The sequence below is a fragment of the Cryptomeria japonica genome, chromosome 10, assembly GCF_030272615.1.
Source record: "Cryptomeria japonica chromosome 10, Sugi_1.0, whole genome shotgun sequence".
Classification (NCBI taxonomy): domain Eukaryota; kingdom Viridiplantae; phylum Streptophyta; class Pinopsida; order Cupressales; family Cupressaceae; genus Cryptomeria; species Cryptomeria japonica.
Genome location: NC_081414.1, coordinates 225,183,083 through 225,205,184, shown reverse-complemented (window position 1 = coordinate 225,205,184; position 22,102 = coordinate 225,183,083). Strand labels below are relative to the sequence as shown.

The 22,102-nt window shown below is 38.1% G+C and overlaps 1 protein-coding gene across 3 annotated transcripts in view; it reads right to left on the bottom strand.

The window, feature by feature from the left end:
• LOC131034874 (exocyst complex component SEC10b) overlaps window positions 1–22,102 on the bottom strand; it is a 147,387-nt gene that overhangs the window by 121,904 nt on the left and 3,381 nt on the right. For all 3 annotated transcript variants that reach the window (XM_057966474.2, XM_057966475.2, XM_057966476.2), the window contains 3 exons: window positions 1,268–1,369; window positions 1,049–1,099; window positions 788–893 (listed from right to left, as the gene is read on the bottom strand). In XM_057966474.2, coding sequence (XP_057822457.2) covers window positions 788–893; window positions 1,049–1,099; window positions 1,268–1,369 — 259 coding nt within the window. The remainder of the gene's footprint in view (window positions 1–787; window positions 894–1,048; window positions 1,100–1,267; window positions 1,370–22,102) is intronic.

Sequence of the window (22,102 nt, the reverse complement as noted above, 5' to 3'; positions counted from 1 at the left end):
CGATTGAATCAACCCATGAATTTATTTTGTGATGGTCAAAGTGTAATGAAGATGGTTAAAAACCATGTTATGCATGAATGATCAAAACACATAGAAGTCTATCGCCAGTTTATCGAAGAAAATATTTGAACCAATGATATTCAGCTTAAATATTGTTCCCACTCACAATCAATTTACATATAGATTCATAGAGACTCCTATCACTTCATAAATTTGAAAATTTTGAGAAGGCTTGAATGTAGAAACAATTTTCACAAATTTTATATTTGGGATGCAGGTGGGGGGTGTGGGGGTGTGTGTGTGTTAGAAACAAAGGTTATATTTCATCTAATATAGTTAGATGTGTTTTGAGGTTGGTTAATTTGTTTTACCTGTATGCCCAAAAATACAGACACTTTGTTGGATTTTTCTGTATAAATACATTTGTAATGGTGAAGAAAGCTTGGTCTTTCCATGAAGCAGACAAATAAAAACATAGGAAATATTTTAAAAACATAAGATCAAATAATAAATAAAGGAGATTAATTGCCCTGATGACAACCAGGGTTCAAGTCCCACCGAGCACGCTTCCCATGTCAATGCAGCCCACATGCACAAGGATGTATTTGAATCCCAAGGGAATCTTAACAGAAAAAGAAATCCTTGGACATTAATTCTAATCTGAAAGGGATTCTAAATCTACAGTGTACTACCCTATGTTTTCCAAATGGCATGTTGATGATTACAATTTGCTAATCAACAAAAAAAAGGCTTATGCATTAAATGTAATTTGGAAAAGCCTGCTTACGGAGTTTTTGTGCAATTGCTGCAGCCTCAGCAACTCGGCTATCATCAGAGAAGAGTGGTGAGAGCTCCATTAGATCGCCTGGATTGCTGTTGAACTCCATTAGGTACTGCAATGTTATATAAACAAAATGAATTCTAGCAGAAAATCCTATTTTGTAGTAATTACAAAATATGCAAACTTAATGTAAGAATCACAGAATTGATTTCAAAATGCCATGTAAAATTGCATCAACAAAGTACATGTCATAGAGAGAGAAATTACCCTGATGAGTTCTATAGTTTGATTAGCAGTATCTCTTTGTGAATCTGCACTCTGCGAAATTGGTTCAAATCATTTAGCAGCTAAAACTGGATGTCTACCAAAGTTTAAATCTGAAATATACCAAATATTATAAGCCTCGATCAGTTTATCAAAATAATTTCTGATTTCTAAGAGAAATTCGATCGCAGAAACATCCATCCATATAAGGTGACAATTCACCTGTAAATGGTCACCAATCTTTGCTGCAGTCTGACCAACGACAGAGATGCGAGAATCTAGCCTGCTGAAACTCTCAAATAGGCCATCCACTCCTTTCTCTAGCTGAAAAAATCAATGAAGTTAATATCTACTAGCCAGCACTTGAAAAACATAGAATACAAACAATAACAACATCAAGAAGAAGTGACTGGCTTGTGAGGATGGTCTTAATTTTTGTACTTGATGACATTTTTCATATTTAGAGGATGCAAAGTACACCCATGCAGTATGACAGAAGATGGAAATTTCTGTATGAGACTCTATTATCACAAAATGTGGCTTAACACCATAATATATACTAATGCAGAAGCAGCAGAACAGATGAGGGACCAACTTATTGCAATTGAACAAAAAATTGAGGATAAATAACTGGTTAATTGCCTTGCATATTCTACCCATCTTTTGGGGATTTAATGATTATATTGCGTGCAATAGCTAAATCAATTAACATTCCTTCAAAAGCTGTTGTCTTTTCTTAGTGAGCAGTAAAAGGATGAAAATTCTTTGATCCATATTAAGCAGAGTTTAAAAGCAAAGAAAAGTAAAATTTCCACCAGCAGAAAGAAGAAAGAAAAATTAATATTATTGTGTGAGGATAACCAGAGCTAGTTGATGGAACTAAACCAAAATCAGCAAAAATAGCACTGGGATCTAAAAAAGAAACTCCAGAAAGAGACAACAAGCTAAAACATTTAGCTAGGAATAAAGCATTTTAAGATTCTAAGTATCTAAAGGGGTGATTCCAAAGTGGGTAAATGTCATTATGCCGTCTATAGCAAACATTACACATGCCCATGAGTGAAGAAGATCCATCCCACAGAAGAAAGAAGAGCTGAAGTAAGGTGTGGAAGTCATCACAAAAGTATAGCTTCTACCATGGAAAACCTCGTTGATCTATGTCTTGAACCCTTTTTTCGATTAAAATAATAAATAATATTTTTTAAGATAAGCCTGGTCACTTTATTTTTGACGCAACTTAGAAAAAGAAAAAAAAATTAATACTTGGAGGGAAATTAAAATAAAAATAAAATAAATAAAGGGCCAAAAAAGGCAACTATAAAAGGAGCACTTTTCCTCATTTCATAATCAAAGAAGTTATCCTCTTTGCATCCAGATTTCAGATTTGAGCAATTTGTTCAATCTAGGGCATCAAAGGGCAACAAACCTTGGTTTGATTGGAGTTTGAGAGGATGAAAACCCTCTTAAATTCCACATTTGTGATAAGGATGAAAACTTCTGATTCCAATCTTGGTGATTCCATGTAGGAATATCACAATTGTGCTAATTTGAGGTGAATTTGGATTTCCTGTAGTGCCACCATACTGTTTTTGGCAAGCAAGTTTTTATTTCTTGTGCACTAGAATGGATAGGAAGATTTGTAATGCCCACTTACTCACAATAGAAGAAGTAAGAACACAATGGAAGATTGGGTGCCAAACCAAGGAATCAACTTAAGGGAGGAAGAGTAGGATGGGGGTTAAAAGTCAGCATAGTAATTTCCCAAGCAGGGCAAAGTTCATTAGTCAAAGACTTGCAATCTTGAGTCCATATCCTGATAATAGTATCATGTTGAAAGTGTGATCTTCATATAATAGCACACCAAGGATGTTTTGTGATGAAGCAAAGGATAGAGAATATTTGATAATATCATTTAGCGTAATTGATGGAGCTGCTCAAGGATTGTATATCACCTGCTTATTATTAAGTTGAATTGGCTAGAATTTGTAAAGCACTTTATATCTGTTTATTTAGGCTTCCCTACATTAGATGAACATCAATTGGCAGGTTGGGCTTTGTTTGCCTTGAAACAAAATTCTTAATTGGTGTTTCCAGTAAAAATGGTGTCAGATGCTGGTAGCTATGGCAGAGGTGTCGGCAGGAAAAGAAAAAGGAATTGAGGTCAAGGTGGAAGAAGAAACAAAGAATATCCTCAACCCAAGGTGGTTGAATGCGGGAAGGGTGTCGGAAAGATTCTGAAGTTGTTGGAAATACTGTTGTCATTGATGTCAAAGGAGAGAAGAGCATAATTGCTGTCAAAGAAGGAAATTGCATGTCTTAATAGGTAGTGATGGGGGTTTACAAGTGTGAAGGCCAAAGGCCACTAATCACACCTTTCAATGCAATCATTAAGATCAAAAAGGAGGTCGAACCTCATTTAAGGTAGTACTGGAATTATTAAATGGGCTGACCCCACCCCTTGGGAAGATTTAAATTACTATTAATTGAGGCCTCTTTGAAAAGGGGCGACTTCTTTTGGAAAATCGTCTCCCTTCATGAGGCAGCATAATATGGTTTAAAAGGAAGAAAAGATGGGAGTAAGGAGGCAAGTAAAAAATGTAATATCGTTCCAGTACAAGCAGATTTCTGAAGAAGAGTGAGAGTGTGAAAAACTTTCCATCATTTTCAAGCAGATTTAATGAAAGAGAATCAAATGATCTTCATCCATTGAAAAAGCAATTTTCAAAAAGGCAAACACTTTGTTCATTTGGAGGTTGCTGCCTCCCAATAGAAGAGATTGGTGTCTCTTTCTGCGTTGGTGGTTAGTAGTGGGGATTACCATCTCCAATGGGTTAAGATTTGTAAAAGTATTTTATTTTTGTGGTTGGATTTGGATAGTAGATCCAAGTAGTGCTTCTTTGTTGTTTTCTCCCGAAAGGGTTTCCACATAAATCTTGTGTTTCCTAGTTGGTTGATCTTATGTGATTGCTTTATTGTGGCTGTTACATTCTAATAAGTAAAAGATTATCTTATATCGATTCACCCCTCTCTCCGCCCCCCACCCCCAGTATAACTGTTTGCTCATCACAAGTTACAACACCCACAAGCTTTCTAACCACCTATTGTGGGTTTTGATGTTGGGCCTTTGGGGGTGGGTGAATGACATTAGCAAAAATGGTGGAGTTCAGGTTCATGAAGTGATGAGGAAGATTTTGTTGGATCTCAGCCAATCAATTATTAGGAAGCATGTCTTCAATATCATTCAATCTCTATCATATGCATCCATGCTCTCAATGGTGGTTGACATCTACATGCTACATGAGACTTTAGACAATCTTCGTGATCAAGTAGAGGTATGCCTAGATTGTGTGGTTTATCATATTCATACTATACTTAAGTACGAGGTAAAAAATCTCTTTAAAGGTCTACCCCCATAGGATTTGAAGGTCATTGATCCTAAATGCTGCAAGGAGACAATATCAAGGGAAGGTTAGCAAGAGGTATAATCATATAAGTATGTTGTTTGTTTGGTTTTGAGCTTTGGGTGGTCTTGAAATAAGGCCCCTTTTTCAATATGGCTTGTTTGATTCAATTGTATAGTTGAACATTCTTGAATTTATACATAATAATGTGAATTAACAATTATTGATGATGTATAGGGTAATATAGACTTATATGAAAAGAAAGGTGTCCAAGGCAAGCCAGTTTGTTTTTAGTGAATGAAATTGGTGAAATTCAAGTTACCAACATCTAGACTTTAATGATCTTTTTTGTAGCCTCTAGGTGCCTAACCCAAGTTTTTAAAACAAAAACAAATATTAATATATTATATTTACTTATTTTAAATACATTATTGAAAAAGGGGGCTTATTTCAGAATTAAAGTAATAGAAAAATGCAAATGACTAGGAGATGTGGGGTATGGCAATGGAATGGTAATAAGGTTCAAAAAGATTGGTACGATTGAGAAGGTAGAACATTCACCAAAGCTCAAAATATCAAATATGTTTGTAAAGGCTTAAAGTAATATAAAATACAAAATTATACGAAGTTAGAAAAAAGTACGAAGATGTTATGAAACCATTAGTTCAATGGCCAATCCTCACAAAATTTCAAAAACTTGCTACCTAATTCAGTTTGTGATCATTAATATAATTATTACCAACATCCCAATCTAATGAAATCTATACTAACATTCCAATAATCAATTTAGTTACCATGGTTTTCAAAGCACAAAGGCTGGAAATAATTGTTTACAAAGACTGTTTGGTAGAATGTCTGCAATCTGATCACTTGCACTAATATAATTCAGTCGGATCACATTCCTTTCCACCATATCTCAAAAATAGTGATAAGGAATCTCAATGTGTTTAGACCTGTCATGAAAGACTGGATTCATTGAAAGCTTGATGCAACTCTGATTGTCACAATAGATGACAGTAGGATTTAAGGGCTGACCAAACAGTCCTACAAGCAATTTACGGAGCCATACTGCTTCTCTTGCTCTCATGGATGCTGCAATGTATTCAGCTTTTGTAGAACTCTGTGCAACTGAAGACTGTTTTCTACATATCCATGAGTTGTTTTCTAAATAATTGTTTACATGACAAAATTAAGACTATGAATAAGGGAAGATCAGTCATCATCACATCGAGAAAACTGAATAATATTGAGTATCAAGAGATATTACTCAATACTCATTCATGATGATGAATCAAGTCTACAAGTGCAAGTTGAGATGGCATCCTAGTCACCATTCCACCAATCAAGGGGTTCCACATCAACATGTCTAGATGCAATGCACTTGACTCACCCATTGGGGCACAAACTCCAATGTACCTACCCTCACTATCTATTGGTCAAATATTCAAGGAAACGTGTCCAAATATTGCAATTATTTCATTGGCCAGAATAAAGTTTGTTGTAACAAACCCTAATTAGGGTTTCATTGTAAATCTTGGTCATTGATCTAAAATCAATCCTGAGCCATTCATTGTAAAGAGAGCATTATAAAAGGCTCAAACTTCTCATTTGTAAAGGGTTAATAGTTAATAGCAGGTTAATGTTAGAATAGTTCAAGAGTAAGAAGAATAGAATAGTAGAAGTTAGATTAGGAGAAAACGAAGATTGTTGCCAAGACTTTGTTGTCAAGGACATATGATTTCATTGAAGCTATGGTGAATTTAATGTGTTATTTCAACAAGTTGCATGGTCTCTACTTCTCAATTCATTTTCATGTTGTTTTGATGAATGGAAAAACTTTGTGCATACCACTAGCAATTTGCTGATTGTAAGTTTGCCTTGTGTGGTCAACTGGAATCTTTAAATGAGCTTAACTTCAATTGCTATTCACACTTTTATATGAATTGCCTTGATGGTATCTTTGTTGTTGATAGTGATTAGAACATCACGTGCCTACCTTAGGAGATCACACTAGCTTTGTGGAGTTGTTCATTGATGGCGAAGCAGAGCTTAGTTGAATTTCATCCAATCGTTCACTGTCTCTTGCATTCTTAGGAGTAGCATACTCTTCCTAAACGCCATCCTTTTGCTATTTTATTTTCCAAGCAAGTAGCTAGAATCTAAGTTCCAGCAATTCAAGCATTCAAGTATTCAACATAAGTCCCCTTGGATTACTAGCAATCACATCAACCATTGAGCTTATCCACGAGTCAAGACTTGACAGTAGAAACCTTGGAGTTGTCTCATTTGATCGCGAATAGCATTTGAGAGACTTTATTCAAGAGAGGATAAGATACCTTGGATTTTATTCTATGTTTGACTGTGCTAAAAAACACATCAACACATTGGTCACCTCCCTTTGATTAGGTCAGCTAGCATTAATATAATAATTATTTGTCTGTTTTGATCTCATCTCCAAAGGGAGCACTTAAAGCAAGGAAGTCAACCTATCTTAATTCATCCTCAATCAGCTCACTCCAATAAGAAATGATTCATATGTGGCCACTAACAACCTATTCTAGGTCAGCCCTATTTAGTTATTTCGTTGCCTAAGGTATTTTGTAAGGTTGGCCCTAGGAATTTCAATTAGCTTTACCTCTGAATTTTATCTATTAAGGCTGCAATTGTTATTTGTTTTGCCCTAGTCTCAAGCAAGGCATGATGATATGCTGTTTCCAAAATTGCTTGTCCTCAAGCAGTAGTGGAATAATTATGGAGCCAAATCATAATATGCCTTTCTCCATGCCACTTTGACTATCATAAGTTGCTAATTCAAACAACTTAACCAAGGTCTTGAAATTTTAAGTCAAGTTTTCTCTCATCTTTCTTTTGCCATCACTTGAAAATGTAAAGGATTGATTTAGGTGGACCCAATGTATATTGGATACCTCTTTGCATTAACACAAGAACTTGCCATATATTAAGATGAGGATTAGAAGCATGACACACATCTATGACCTTAAATGCAATGTTCTTTTCTAAATAAATTCATATCTTTTCTTGTTATTCTCAAATTATAGATCAACCAGAAACCTCATGATGATAGGAATACGTTTATAGTAATCATAGATATTCATGGAGTAGACATGCCAAACACGGAGCATACACATGAATATATGTAGACACAAAGCATACACTTGAATGCATTATTGTTAGATCCTTCTTATTGACTAGAATGTATTCATTGATTCATCTATACCATGCAGGCTGATAGGAACGATGCTTTGATGCCACTTGTAATGTCCCTTTTCAGGATCACCTTATATTTTACCCTAAATTCACAGATCCAATAAAACAAGGAACATAATATAGTTAAAGGCATATTTCTCACCCGAGGATAAGATAAAAATCTACATTGAATACCTGCAATCATGTTAGCCAAATATTGAAGATATAATCCATAAGATAGATCCATTGTTCGGATTAGAACATACATCCATAAATATATAAATCTAGTCTACCATGTAGAGTTCAACCATAACAGTATAAGGCAAGGAGACATGATAGGGTGCCCTAAATTGATCCCCTACCCTAGGCCCAAGAGCGGGTCTCATATTCCTCTTGACATCATGCAACTTTCCGCCATCTCATATGAGGTGGTGTACCTAGTGGGGTCTCCATAATTGTTCCTCCTCATCATCCCAACCTTCCTTACCCTCTTATGATTGAAGATCACTTGAATTCATCCCAACCACCAGTCAATATCGGGGTTGTAGAGGAATTGCAATAGGGTGCCCTAAAATGACCCTCTAGCCTAGGCCCGAGAGTGGAAACTATGTCCCCTTTGGCCTCATGTGGCCTTTCTGTCATCCAAATGAGATGGTGTACCTAGTGAGGGATCCCAATCGTTCCCCCTTCTTGCATTCCCTTCCTCACCCTACTATGATTAATTGTTACAGATTGGAAATCACATAATTGTTATTGTCCTATATTCATAATGCTAAATATGTAGATGCATATATTATCTCGAAGTATAGAGGTTCATGCACACACGGCCATATATATATATACACCTTTTACTCGCAGAGTTTTTGGGAAAAACTCGTTGAGTCTCTGTCAAAAACTCGGCTGCATAAAAATAAGAGGCCCAAACATGTTGAAAAATTATCTAAATTTATTTTTCTAGTGTCATTCTCTTCATTAGAATATATACATGAAATATAACATTTAAGTATAAGTCACATTTCAATATGTATTTTCCTTTATTAAACTTATATTTCATGTATGTATTGGCAGGATGTTTGAGAGTGGTTTCAGATCTCTAGAAGTTATAATGCAAATTCTAGGTTTTAGAAGATCTTTTAAAGTTTCAGACAGTCAAATTTTCAGTAATTAGTAGGTTCCTCAGCATTCTCTCGCTCTCTCTCTATCTCACTCACTTCATCTGCCCCGAATTTTAGACTTGTATGTCTCCCTATCACTCTTCCTCTATCCCCTCTCTCTACCACTCTCTCACTTTCTCCTCTCTCCCCCAAAGATCTAGACCTATCTCTCTACCCCTCACTCTCTCACCTTTAGACCCCCACGAGGGGTGCTACCCTAAACCTCATTTTGGCAAGGTGGAGGGACCACATCGGACTCCTAGGACTAGACCCTCTAGTTCTATCTCTCCCCCAGTTTTCAATAGAGCTGGGAAGAGGAAGATGTAAAATGTTTTGGTGTAATATTTACTTTTAGTTTTGAAAACAAATTTGCTATTTCGTTTTGTTTTAGTCTATCAACCATCAGCATTCCACAAGAGGATGCCATTTTGTACCCAATTTGCATCTAAATCAATCATAAATATCTAGATTTAGCTTGTTTCTTTTGTGTACTCATTTATTGACTCATTGGATGCACTCCTCATTGAATTTCAAAAAAAAAAAAAGTGCATTTCTAGTTAAATTTAAGCAATTTTTTATGTTGCAGAGTTTTTTGTCGAGTTTTCGCCGAGTTTTGTTTTCGGGCCTTAGCGAGTTTTTGTTTTTGGCGATTTTTCCAAATGTGAGTGTGTCTCTGTGTATACACACACACACATATACATACACACATGTTAGAACAATTATTTGCTGCATACGACAAGGAAATAGAGTAGCACGATTGGAATCTGATCTGTTCACCTTTGTATGAATTCTGATCTTCTTCGATGCTCTTGCTGCTTGCTTGATTGTCTTATTCCTAATGATATTCTGCCATATTTAACCTTCAAGAAGGGCATGGGGTCACATCCTTTGCAATGGTTACCCTCCATAAAGACGTGTTATTTTAAGTTAATAGCTGAGTTGGATTGTAGGTTGCTTGTAGCAGAATATGTTCTAATCTAGTCCTCTTCGTTGTCTTCCTTTATATCCGCTCTAGACTCAGAAATTAGAATGGTGTTCCATGAATTGTTGTTCTAATGTTCACCAAAAGACTTGTTTATATATCCCTCAACGTACCCCTTTATCCAACAGTCACCTCCCTTTGATTAGGTTGGCCAGCATTAATATAATAATTATTTATTTTTTTAACCCATCTCCAAAGGGATTGCTTAAAGTGAGGAAGTCGGCCTCTCTTAATTAATCCTCAATTGGCTCACTCCAACAAGAAACGATTTATATGTGGCCAAAAACAACCTATTCCAAGTCGGCCCTATTTAGTTATTTCATTGCCTAGGGTATTTTATAGGGTCCATCTATTAAGGCTGTGATTGTTATTTATTTTGCCCTAGTCTTAATCATGGCATGACAGTCTGCCCTTCTCAAAATTGCTTGTCCTCAAGCAATAGTGGAATGATCATGGAGTCTAGTTCATAATCTGCCTTCCGACGCACTACTCTAATTATCACAAGTCATTTGAACACCTTTACCATATGAGATGGTGCACCTAGTGGGGTTTCCATAGTCGTTCCCTCTCATCATGCTAACCTTCATTACCCTCTTATGATTGAATATCCCTTGAGTTCATCCCAACAACCAGTCAGTGAAGGGTTGTAGAGGAACTACAATAGGGTACCCTAAAATGACCGTTTACCCTAGGCCCAAGAGCGGAAACTCTGTCCCCCTTGGCCTCATGTGGCCTTTCTACCATCCAAATGAGGTGGTGTGCCTAGTGAGGTATCCACAGGCGTCCCCCCTCCTTGCATTCCCTTCCTCGCCTTACTATGATTAATTGTTGCAGGTTAGAAATCACATAATTGCTATGTCCAATATTCATAATGCTAAATATGTAGATGTATGTATTATCTTAGAGCATAAGGTTTCATGTGCATGCGTGCACACACACACACACACATATATGTTAGAACAATTATTCGCTGCATACAACAGGGAATTAGAGTAGCACAGATCTGAATCTGACCTACTCACCTTTATATGAATTCTGATCTTCTTCAATGCTCGGTCCTGCTGCTTGCTTGATTGCCTTATTCCTAATGATAATTCTGCCCTATATAGCCTTATTCCTAATGATAATTCTACCCTATATAGCCTTCAAGAAGGGTGTGGGGTCACATCCTTTGCAATGGTTACCCTCCTTCATAAAGACATGTCTTTTTAAGTTAATAGCTGAGTTGGACTATGTTGTGACCTTTTTCACACATCGCCCCATTACAAATGGGGACCCTCTCTTTTCCTGCTTCCTAGGGTTTTCGTTAGTGCTCGTGGCCTTCCGCTTCAATTTTGCCAAGCTTTGCTCAGTTTTGAACAGTTCGAGTCCTAGAGATTGAAAGTCAGTTTTTGCAAGCTAAGTGATAACAGAGTCTGGATACCGTCAAAGTGCCTAGAAAGGCCAAAGGACGAAGATCACAATTGATTTGAACGAATTTGGACAACTTTCTATTTTTAAAAAGTTTGCCTTTTTGCTTTTTCCTATTTTTTAGGAAGTTTCGTTTTTGGCATTTTTAGCCCAATCCAGGGTATGGCTATTTTTAGAAAGTTTTCCCTATTTTTTAGGGATGTCTGCTTTTTGCTTTTTCAGAATGGGAATCTAGGGTTTGCACTGGTGGCACTGGCCTACTCCGATCGTGATCGAAAATTTTCAAGTTTTGACCCAAAAAGCTAAGTTCCTATATTTTAGGGGGTCATGGCGCATTCAAAGGGTAATCAGCTCGAAAAAATCATCTAAGTCTGGAATGTCATCCTGATCCTCAAATGTCCTGAAATTTGTCTAAGTCTGGAATGTCATCCTGATCCTGAAATTTGACTAAGTCTGGAAAATTTAAGAATCCTCCAAAAACTAGATTTTGTATTATAACTCCTGGAGGTCCGAAACCACTCTCAAACATCCTGACAATATATATGAAATATAACTTAAAGTAATATGTCTTTTCTCTTTCCTATACTTAAATGTTATATTTCATATATAGTCCGCCCTCTTGAGAGCCTTCAAAAAGTCCGCCTTGAAGAGAGAGCTCTACACTCCGCCCTATGTTGAGAGATGCCTAAAGTCCGCCTTGAGGAGCTAGTCTAAAACTCCGCCTTGGTAGTCGTGTCTCCAAAACTCCGCCCTCCTTGATGACCTTCCTAAACTCCGCCCAAGGAAATAGATGCAACGTTGAAGACCCCTCAAAGGCTGCCATGTAGAGATGTTCCTAAACTCCGCCTTGGGTAGTAAGTCCAAAAGTCCGCCTTGACTAGGATATGCATCAAAGTCCGCCCAAGGAGAAGCCTTCAAACTCCGCCCTTGGTAACCATGTCTCAAAAGTCCGCCCTATAGTGGAGATGTCATAGAAGTCCGCCCTATCATGGGGAATGATCAAAGTCCACCATGTAGAGGTGTCCCAAAACTCCGCCATGCTTGGTAGAGGTCTTCCCAAACTCCGCCCCATGAAGTTGAAGCCCAAGCAAAGTCTGCCATGTATGTTAAAGAGGCCAAGAAGAGGGAGCTCAAAACTCCGCCCTCCTTGGTGTCCTTCCTAAACTCCACCCAAGATGCCATGTTGGAGGTGTTAAAAAAAACAAAGTCCGCCCAAGTTTGATAAAGAAGATGGTAGCCATCAAAGTTTGCCATGTGGGAGCCTTCCTAAACTCCGCCATGCCTTGTGGAGTGGAAAAAGTCCGCACCTGAAAAGGAATACCATGAAACAAAAGTTGAAGAATCAGTTGAGAATACTCAAACAGTGATAAAGGAAGATCCAGGAGTTGAACAAGCAATCCAAAAAGAAAAGGACTCATTCCTTGAACAATTCTCATTTATGCTACAAAAGGAGATCCTTGAGAGTGAATTGCAAGAGGTTTAAAATGGCATTCTTAAAGAGGACAATCAAGTTGACATATTGAATGAAGAATTACAGATCATCATAAGTGAGCCCAGGCATGAAGAACAATTCCAAGGGGCGCTTAAAGATTTCATCACCATCATGCTATTTGAGGAAACATTAAAAAATCTCATGGAACAAGTAAAAATGGAATCACGGTCAAAATTTTCTCAAGACAAACAAGTTATGGTGAGTGAGGTGGTTCATCATCAACTCTGACCTCCCGAGACTATGCAGGAAGGAGAAAGGCCACCAGAGATTATATTTGATCAACTAGGGGATATGTTTGAAGCTCAATCCATCAAGGAGACTCATTTTTGAAGATATGCTAACAGGATTTCATGAAGATGCTTGGTTTATGCAAGATGTCTCAATGAAGACAGAGAATGTTGAGCTATTCGAAGGGGCGCTAAGCTTATTCAAAGAAGAACTTGTATGTAAAGATCAACATGTTGTGGATGCTCGTGGAATAGTTCATCATCAATGGCAAACTCCTAAAGCAGCTGGTGATCTCGCCTCCGACAATACAGTTCCATCTAAGCCTGAAATATGCCAGGTTATCTCTTTCCTTAATCCTAGCCTTGAAAGTTATTATGATTTTGATTATGGGGATTTTGGGAAAACAACTTGCATTTGGATTAATCATGGTCCTAACGAATTACCTCAGTTGATCATTTTAAGTGAAAACTTGCCTGAATATGAGAGATGCATGGTGAGAGCTTGCTTTTCTGTGTTTAAGGATGAATTTGCCCAACTGAGAACCATCACTTTCGCCATGTTCTTGTTGCACAACCTGAGAAATCATGTAAAGTCATGTACATATTTCGCTTCTTTGAGTCATGTCGAGTCTAGGAGTCTTGTATATAGTTTTAGAGTAGGTTTTCCTTTCATGTGTTTTAGATTAGAGGTCTTTTGAGCCTTGTTCTTAATTTGCCTGGAGTCATTTGATGCATGATCTTTAGTGGCTCAGGTTGTTTGGTTGTTTTGCTCTCTTTCGTTGGCTTTTGGTGTGCGCTTTAGCTTAGTTTGCCTTGGGTCAATCTGTCGGTCGTTTGCTTTAGTTTAGGTGTCTTGAGTAGGAGCATTCATTTGTGAGAAAGGCACTTGTGTTGTTGCTCACACACTGGCAATATCCTGGATCTTATGTTAGACTCATTTCTTAGATATCTATTCATAAAGTGCTTCAACTCCGAGGTTGTTCTTCTTCAGCTTTATCATCTAATCAAGACTTGTGCTTGACTTGGAAGGGAATCATTTTCTGTATTTTGATGCTGACATCTGTCGATTACTATATCTTTACACATTAATAGGCTCCGAGTTATTATGGTTTTCAGGCAAAGCTGTGATTAGTGAAAAATCTAAAATCTGACTTCAGCGCCACCGCAATCCTCAAACCCTAGTAAGCTTCACTGCTTACAAGCCAAAGGAATTGACGAAAAGAAAAAGCAATATCAAAAAAGAAAAAAATGAGAAAATAAAAGAGAAAAATTAAGAAAAAATGAAATGAAATGAAATATCAAAATTGGCTAAAGGGAATATACGAGTAACTCCATCGGGGCTATGGACGCTCGGCTGGCAATGGAGCAATGTTCATGCGATTGCAACAATAAACTCGTCAGGACTATAGACGTCTGACTGGCAACGAGGCTCCATCCAAGTTGCTTATGAAGTTTAGATATATTATGTAGCCAATCACAGGGGAACCTGAAAGTCATAGTTGTCTTGTCGAGAGGAATGAATACACTTGCACACACTTGGGTAATCAAAGACTAAGTGTTTGGATCTGGTTAAGGATTTTCCTTCCACTTTGAGTGCATTTTCTAGTCTCTTGATAAGTTGGGTTGAATTTTCCAAAGGTTCTAAGTGTCAATTGAGTCTTTATCTCTGAAATGTTCAAGAGCATTTATTCAAGGTGGCGCTAGATGTTGTGACGTATTCACACATCACCCCATTGCAAATGGGGACCCCTACCTTTTTTGCTTTCTGGGGTTTGTTTCTAGGTCTTTTAGGGTTTTGTCTGTTAGCCTTTGCATTCTGAGCATTGCCAGAGGGATCACTAAGATAGCAGTCTCTGTTTTAGCTAAAGGTGAGTCAGTGGATGCTCCGGGTTCGGGTTTCTTTGAAAGTCTTCCCTTAGGGCCTGGTTTTGCTCTTGTTGCTAATTGTGTCTTGCTTGGTGAGTGAATATCATCCTTGAAGGTTTGAGTTAAGTCAAATTGGTGAGTGATGAATTCTAGAATGTCATCCTGATCTTCAAATGTCCTGAAATTTGGCGATGTCTGGAATGTCATCCTGATCCTGAAATTTGACTAAGTCTGGAAAATTGAAGAATCCTCCAAAAACTAGATTTTGCATTATAACTCCTGGAGGTCCGAAACCACTCTCAAACATCCTGACAGTATATATGGAATATAACTTAAAGTATAAGAAGTATAAGAAAGATTTATACTTAAATGTTATATTCCATAAATGAATCCTGACAAAGAGGCTAAAATGTCAAATTTCGCTCCTGACCCTTCCAAAGGGTCCAAAGTGAATTTCAATTTCGCTCCTGACCCTTCCAAAGGGTCCAGAGCAAAATTTCACAAAGGATCTAAATTCTTCACCTAAGTCATTGAATGGTTGAGCAAATTTGCAAGGATATGGAAGGAAATGGATCTAGGATCAAGTCTAAGACAAAGTCAAGTCAGTTTGAAGGTGAATTGAGCCTAGAATAGGAATTTCGCTCCTGACCCTTCCAAAGGGTCCAGAGCGAAATCCTCTATAAGACACTCTACATTGCCCAAAGCCATGAACTAGCTCATTCCCAGGCATTTGTGAAAGCAAAACACTTATTTGGAGTGAAGAAATGTGAAAATGAAGTCAGGATTTGAGCCCAAATAGGAATTTCGCTCCTGACCCTTCCAAAGGGTCCAGAGCGAAATTCATATAAAACCCTATTTTTCACAAAATCTTGAGCTATGTGTCAACTTAAAGAGCAAATTTGCATGGTCATGATGGAAGGAAGCCTAACAAAGTGTGTCCAAGACATGAAAAGGAGAAAGGAAGTAAGAAATTAGCTCAAAATGAGAATTTCGCTCCTGACCCTTCCAAAGGGTCCAGAGCGAAATCCTCATTTGACCCTCAATTTTGGCCTAAGGCATTGAAAATGAAGATTTTTGAGCCAAGTGGATGGCAAGTGGACATGAATATGGCGAGAGGAGGGTGAGTTTGATCAATTTTGAAGATGGATTGGATGAAAGAGGTGAGAAATCAATCAAGAATATGAATTTCGCTCCTGACCCTTCCAAAGGGTCCAGAGCGAAATTCTTAGAAGACACCTTTTTTTTTTCCTTGTTTGCACCGAAAGTCTTGTTCTTTGGGCATGGTGGGGGTAGGTTGATATGTTCTTGCTTTAGGAAGTGATTGGAAGTGTTGAAAAGTGAGGATCTTGTCCAAAATTGTGAATTTCACTCCTGACCCTTCCAAAGGGTCCAGAGCGAAATTCTTCATAAGCCTCATTTGCTTCCTTGTTTAGACTACCAACCTTGTTCCTTGGGCGTATTTGGAAAGGAAATGACATGTCTTTGCCTTTTGAAGTGATAAAATGTGAAGAAGTGAAGGATTTTGGCTTAAAACTAGAATTTCGCTCCTAACCCTTCCAAAGGGTCTAGAACAAAATTCTTAAAATCTATCTTTTCCTCTCAATTTTGTGTCTAGACAAGTGTGGATCAAGATTGAAGAGGTCCGTAGGCATGGTTTTGAGTTGCTTATGATCACCAAATGTGAAGGAATTGAGCTAAAACTAGAATTTCGCTCCTAACCCTTCCAAAGGGTCCAGAGCGAAATTCTTAAAATCACCTATTTTCCCTTCAAAGCAAGTCAAGTCTTTGGTTTTTATGGCTTGGATGGGTGTGAAGTAATGTTTCCTTGACCTTTGAGGTAAATTGAAGTGGAAAAATGATGAAATAAGACTCAAGAAGGTGAATTTCGCTCCTGACCCTTCAAAATGGTCCAGAGTGAAATTCCTAAAATCCACCTTTTCCTTTCATTTTTATACCAAGCTAACCCTAGACCAAGGTGGGAGAAGTTGGGGGATGCCCCTAGGATTGCCCTTGAATGGATTGTTGCCTCCAAGAATGAAGAATCAAGCCTAGAACGTGATTTTCGCTCCTGACCCTTCCAAAGGGTCCAGAGCGAAAATCTACTTGGACCTCATTTTCTTCCTTGTTTGATCAAATTTTTAGTATCCAAGGCATGTTCGAAGGAAGATGGACATGTTCTTGCCTTTGGCAATGTTTGAAAGCAATGAAAGGTGGAGATTTTGTCCTAGAAAAGGAAATTCGCTCCTGACCCTTCCAAAGGGTCCAGGGCGAAATTTCACTAAACCACCTTTTTTTTTCCCAATTTTATGCCAAGGCTACTGTAGACCAAGATGAATTGAGATTGGAGATACCCCTAGGAATGCCTTTGAGTTGCTAGTAATCCATGAATTTGAAGGAATTGAGCGAAACCAAGGATTTCACTCCTAACCCTTCCAAAGGGTCCAGAGCGAAATTCCTAAAATTACCTATTTTCCTTGCAGGTCAAGTCAAAATTTTGGTTTTTATGGCTTGGATGAGTGTGAAGAAGTGTGTCCTTGCCTTTTGAAGTTGATTGAGGTTGAGAAGATGGAGAAATAAGCTCAAAACAAATTTTCGCTCCTGACCCTTCCAAAGGGTCCAGAGCGAAAACCCTAAAATCCATCTTATCCTTCAAATTTTGTGCTAAGTCAGGACTAGACCAAGGTGAGGGAAGCCCTTAGGATTGTCTTTGAATGATTTTTGACCACCAATGGCCAAGATTATTTCGCTCTTGACCCTTCCAAAGGGTCCAAGGAGAAATCCCTTATAGGTCCTGTCCCTGGCCATGTTTTTTTAGCGAAATTCTCCTTTTAGCCATTTTTTGAGGCCAGGTAAATGTTGTCAAGCAAGTTGAGAGGTAGATCCAAAGGTGAGAAGCAAAGTGAGAGGAATGGAGTTGAGTGAGGGAAAACAAGCAAGAAATGAATTTCGCTCCTGACCCTTCCAAAGGGTCCAGAGCGAAATTCTTCAAATCAACCATTTTTTCCCTTGTATGAGACCAAGACTTTGATTCTTAGGGCATGGTTGAGGATGGAATGATGTTATTTAGCCTTACAAGATAGATTGGAGTGAAGGAAATGAAATATTAAGTGAAAAACTTGAATTTCGATCCCAACCCTTCCAAAGGGTCCAGAGCGAAATTCTCAAAATGCCATTTTTCCTTCAAGTTTGTGTTAGGCCAGGAAGGTGAATTGGACTTAAAGATGGCCATAGGCATGTGTTTGAATAGGTTATGAGTCCAAGAGGTAAGGATGTTGAGCTAAAGAATGAATTTCGCTCCTGACCCTTCCAAAGGGTCCAAAGTGAAATTCTCAATTTCACCTAATTTGCTCATGATGAAGGTCAGGAGATGGATTTCCAAGCCTTGGTGGAGAGAAGATTAGTGTATGCTTGCCTTGGAAGACATTTCGAAGAGGTTTGAAGGCTAGGCCTAAGATTATGAAATGAGGAAATGAGGTCTAAATTGGCTAGGAACACAAATTTCGCTCTTGACCCTTCCAAAGGGTTCGGAGCGAAATTCTTATAGGGCCTGTCCCTGGGAAGGATTTCAAGAGAGCTTCATTTTGATAACTCTTATTGATGATTTAAGGTAGAAAATGCTATGTTAAATGAATTTATTATGTATCCTTAATCATCTTTTGGTTTATTTTGCAGATGGGAGGAGACCAAGCCAGGACAAGGACGACCTCTTCCAGTCCATCATCATCAAGGACGTTCCACATGTAGAAAGGGAGGACTCAAGGTGCTTTGAAGCATTGGAAGACTAGGGGTGTTCAAGGAGTTCAAGTTAGCCTCAAGACCTCATTCTACCACAAGATGACAAAGAAAGGCTTTACCAGCACTTCAAGGCAAGGTATGCTACCGGAGAAGAAAGACTTGACAATAAGGAAGCCTGGTCAAGCAAAGAAAGTACATCATTTATCATGTCAAAAGACAGAAGAGGATCAACCAAGTCACAAGCATTAGACAAGGCAGCATCCCAGTCATCATTCCTCCAGTCGGATTGGTCCACCTCAGCATGACCAGATTCAATGTACCTAATTTATCGGAGGCGGCACAAACTTCAATGTACCTACCACTGCTTCCTATTGGTCCTCACCCTTGGAATGTAATTTTCTAATTGGCTAAGGAAGTTTGTTGTAACAAACCCTAATTAGGGTTTCTATCTTGCAATCCTAGCCATTGGTTCTAAGTCAATCAGAGCCACCAATTTGTAAAGGGCTCTCTATATAAAGCCCTGGCTCCTCATTTGTCGAGGTTAATGGTCGGTGAATAGTTAGAAATAGTAAATAGTCAACTAATAGAATAGCAATTAGAGTAGATTAGGAGGACAAGGCAAGAAATTGTTGCCATTGATTGTAAATAAACTCCATTTTCATTGAAGTTATGGTGAAGTGTGTTGTTTCTTTGCAATATGCATGGTCTCTTGTTGAATCTTCATTTTAGATGATAGATAATTAAATTGAATGAAAGAAGTTATTGAATGCACTCGCATGGAATCCACCTAGTCCAAACCACTAGCCCTTTTGCTGACTGTAAGAGCGCCTTGCGTGGTCAACTGGCATAGAACGAGCTTAATCCCGAGTCATAACACCTCTGTTGTTCACGCATTATCTTGAATGGTGATCAGTATCTGATGGTGTACGATTTGGACATATTTGAAACATCCCTTAGAAGATCACACTGAGTTGGTGTTGAATTGTTCAACCTGATGGTGAGACCCAGCCCGGTAGGATTCCACCTAGTCATTCATCCATCTTCTCGCATTCTAGGTCTTAGAGTAGACTTCCTTAACCTTGTATCTTTTGCCATTTCTTTATCTTCCAGTTAGTAAATAGGACTTGTGATTCCAGCAAATTAGACGTTCAGGTCGTCGAAAGTAAGTCCCCTTGTGATTCCAGCAAAATCACATCGTATCGCAAAGAGCTTATCCACAGGTAGAGAACCTACATATCAGAACCTTGGAGTTACTCCGACTGATCCTTCAGCGAGATCTTCAGCAGTCGGAAACTTTGTTCAAGAGAGGATAAGGTACCTTTAGGTATTTTATTATGTGTTTGGTCGTGTACAAAAGACACATCAACAAGTCCCAAATTAGAAACTTTTTGGAAGATACTATTTTATGAGCCTAGTTCGAGTTAACAGACTAAAAACAATTTGGAAACTTGCACAAGTAAAGGATTTTCGAACTAAAGAAGATGACAACACTTTCCCAAGATTTGAGTTAGATTTAGAAACGTGAGTTGGAAGATTTTTGCATGTTTCTAATTAGGAATTCAACTTCATTACAAATGCATCATTTGTAACTTCATTCTTACACCAAGAAGTTCGAAATTCTTTAGCTAACGAGAACATAAAGAAGTGTTTGCAGATTGGAGTTCATTTGGAGAAAATTGTGATATTACTTGCAGTTGAGCAAGCTTCTTGAAAAAAGATTCACAGATTCTGGAGTGAAGCCAGCTGGTATAAGGGAGAATTGTTAATTCTTTCTAACTTTTCTGAGAAACTTCTATCTATTCGAAGGTGAAGTTGAATTTACGATGCAGATTTGTGCATTTTCTGAGTTTTTCAGAGTTACTGAAAATGATTTTAGTGGATTTATTCGAGTTCTTAGTGAAGGAAAATCATTTTATTGACTAAGTAAGAGGGTTATAACACTTGGTGTTGGATTGTGATCACAGTTATCCTTAAAATTGAAGAATTTACATATGAAAATCCATTTTTTGTGGCTAAGTATGAAAATGAAATGAAATCTACAAACACTTAGCCATTCGCAGCCTCAATTTTCTTTAATCCAAGATAGATTTCTAACTTATTTTCCTTTGGTTTTACAGGTCGCGGGAGGAAATAGAAGTGGGATCATCATGGAGATCGCAGTTGGAGTTTCAAGCCAAACAGAGGATTGAGGACAAGTTCATGGGCAAGGTTCATCCGAGCGTGAAGATAGCCAAAATTTGGCTAAGTATGGGAAAGGTTTCACAAAGAAAATTCCAGTATCCTCTGTTATGATGAAGGCATGGAGAAATTCTTCTCCAAATTTCAGGGCATCAAGAAAGGGGGCATGATCACAACAAATGTCTGAGTACCTTGATCCCATCATTTCATATTTGCAAGGGGTTGTCTAGAGCTTTTACCCTCCTCCCGCGCAACATAAAAAGACAAGCTCCCAAGCAGAATCAAATGGTGACAAGAAGGAATCAAATTTCCATACTTAGACAATTTCTTGACACAAATTGGAGAATTCAAGGAAGACATCCAACACGTTGAGGTGGCGCCTCATCATCTTCCAACCAATCAGATCGTTCCAAGTCAACATGTCCAGGTTCGATGAACTTGACTTATCCAAAAGCTTCTAGAAGGGCACACTTCACAATGCAACAACCTTCTATTTTCATTGATGGTTCATATTTAACAAGAAGGACAAGTGTCCCAAATGTAATTTTCTCATTGGTTGAGGGTAGTTAGTTTTGGAAAACCCTAATTAGGGTTTATAGTTTTCAATCTTGGCCCTTGATCACTGTTTGATATCGGCCGTTCATTTATTTTTGAAAAACTATATAAGGCTACCTCTTCTCATTTGGAGAGTGTGAGGTTTTTGATGTATTGTTGCGTAAGGTCATTTCTAGATAATATATTACATGTGCGCTTTCTCTTAAGGCTTTGTAATCCCTACTGTTTGAATGATTTGCATGGTTTCAATTTCCTCAACACTTAGTTAAAATTAATCTAGATTTTCTTTCATTGTTGTTAATTTGAATGAAGGATTTTGATAAGTGTCAATCGATGGTGTATCTCTGCTCATACTTTTGGTGAATGGATGATTTCCATTTCACCGTGCAAAGTTAGTCTGAGCCCATCCTCTGTGCATCCCAACATCTTAATCATAAGCACAATCCATTGACGATTGCACCGGCTTTGTGTAGTTGTCCCTAGTATGGCGAAGCAAGGTTTGGTTTCTCGAGAGCACCCAATTGATACCATCTCTGGAGTTCGTAGGATTAGATTAGCCTCCTAAAACCTATCCCTTTTTCCCTTTTTGAAAGTCCAGATCCCAGAAAATCCAAAAAAAGAAAGAGCCTAAAATTGCTAAATCTGTCTAAGTCCAACAGTTCAAAGACATTTGTTAACGTAAGTCCCCCTTGAGATTTTCAGCATACACTACCCAAGAAGCTATTTCACTAAAGTCGCTTGTTCACACATATAGACCTTGGAATCAGTAGTGATTTTTCAGGAAAGGATAGAATACCTTCGGGTATCCTATTCTAATGTTTGGTAGATGATAAAACAAACACCAACAGAC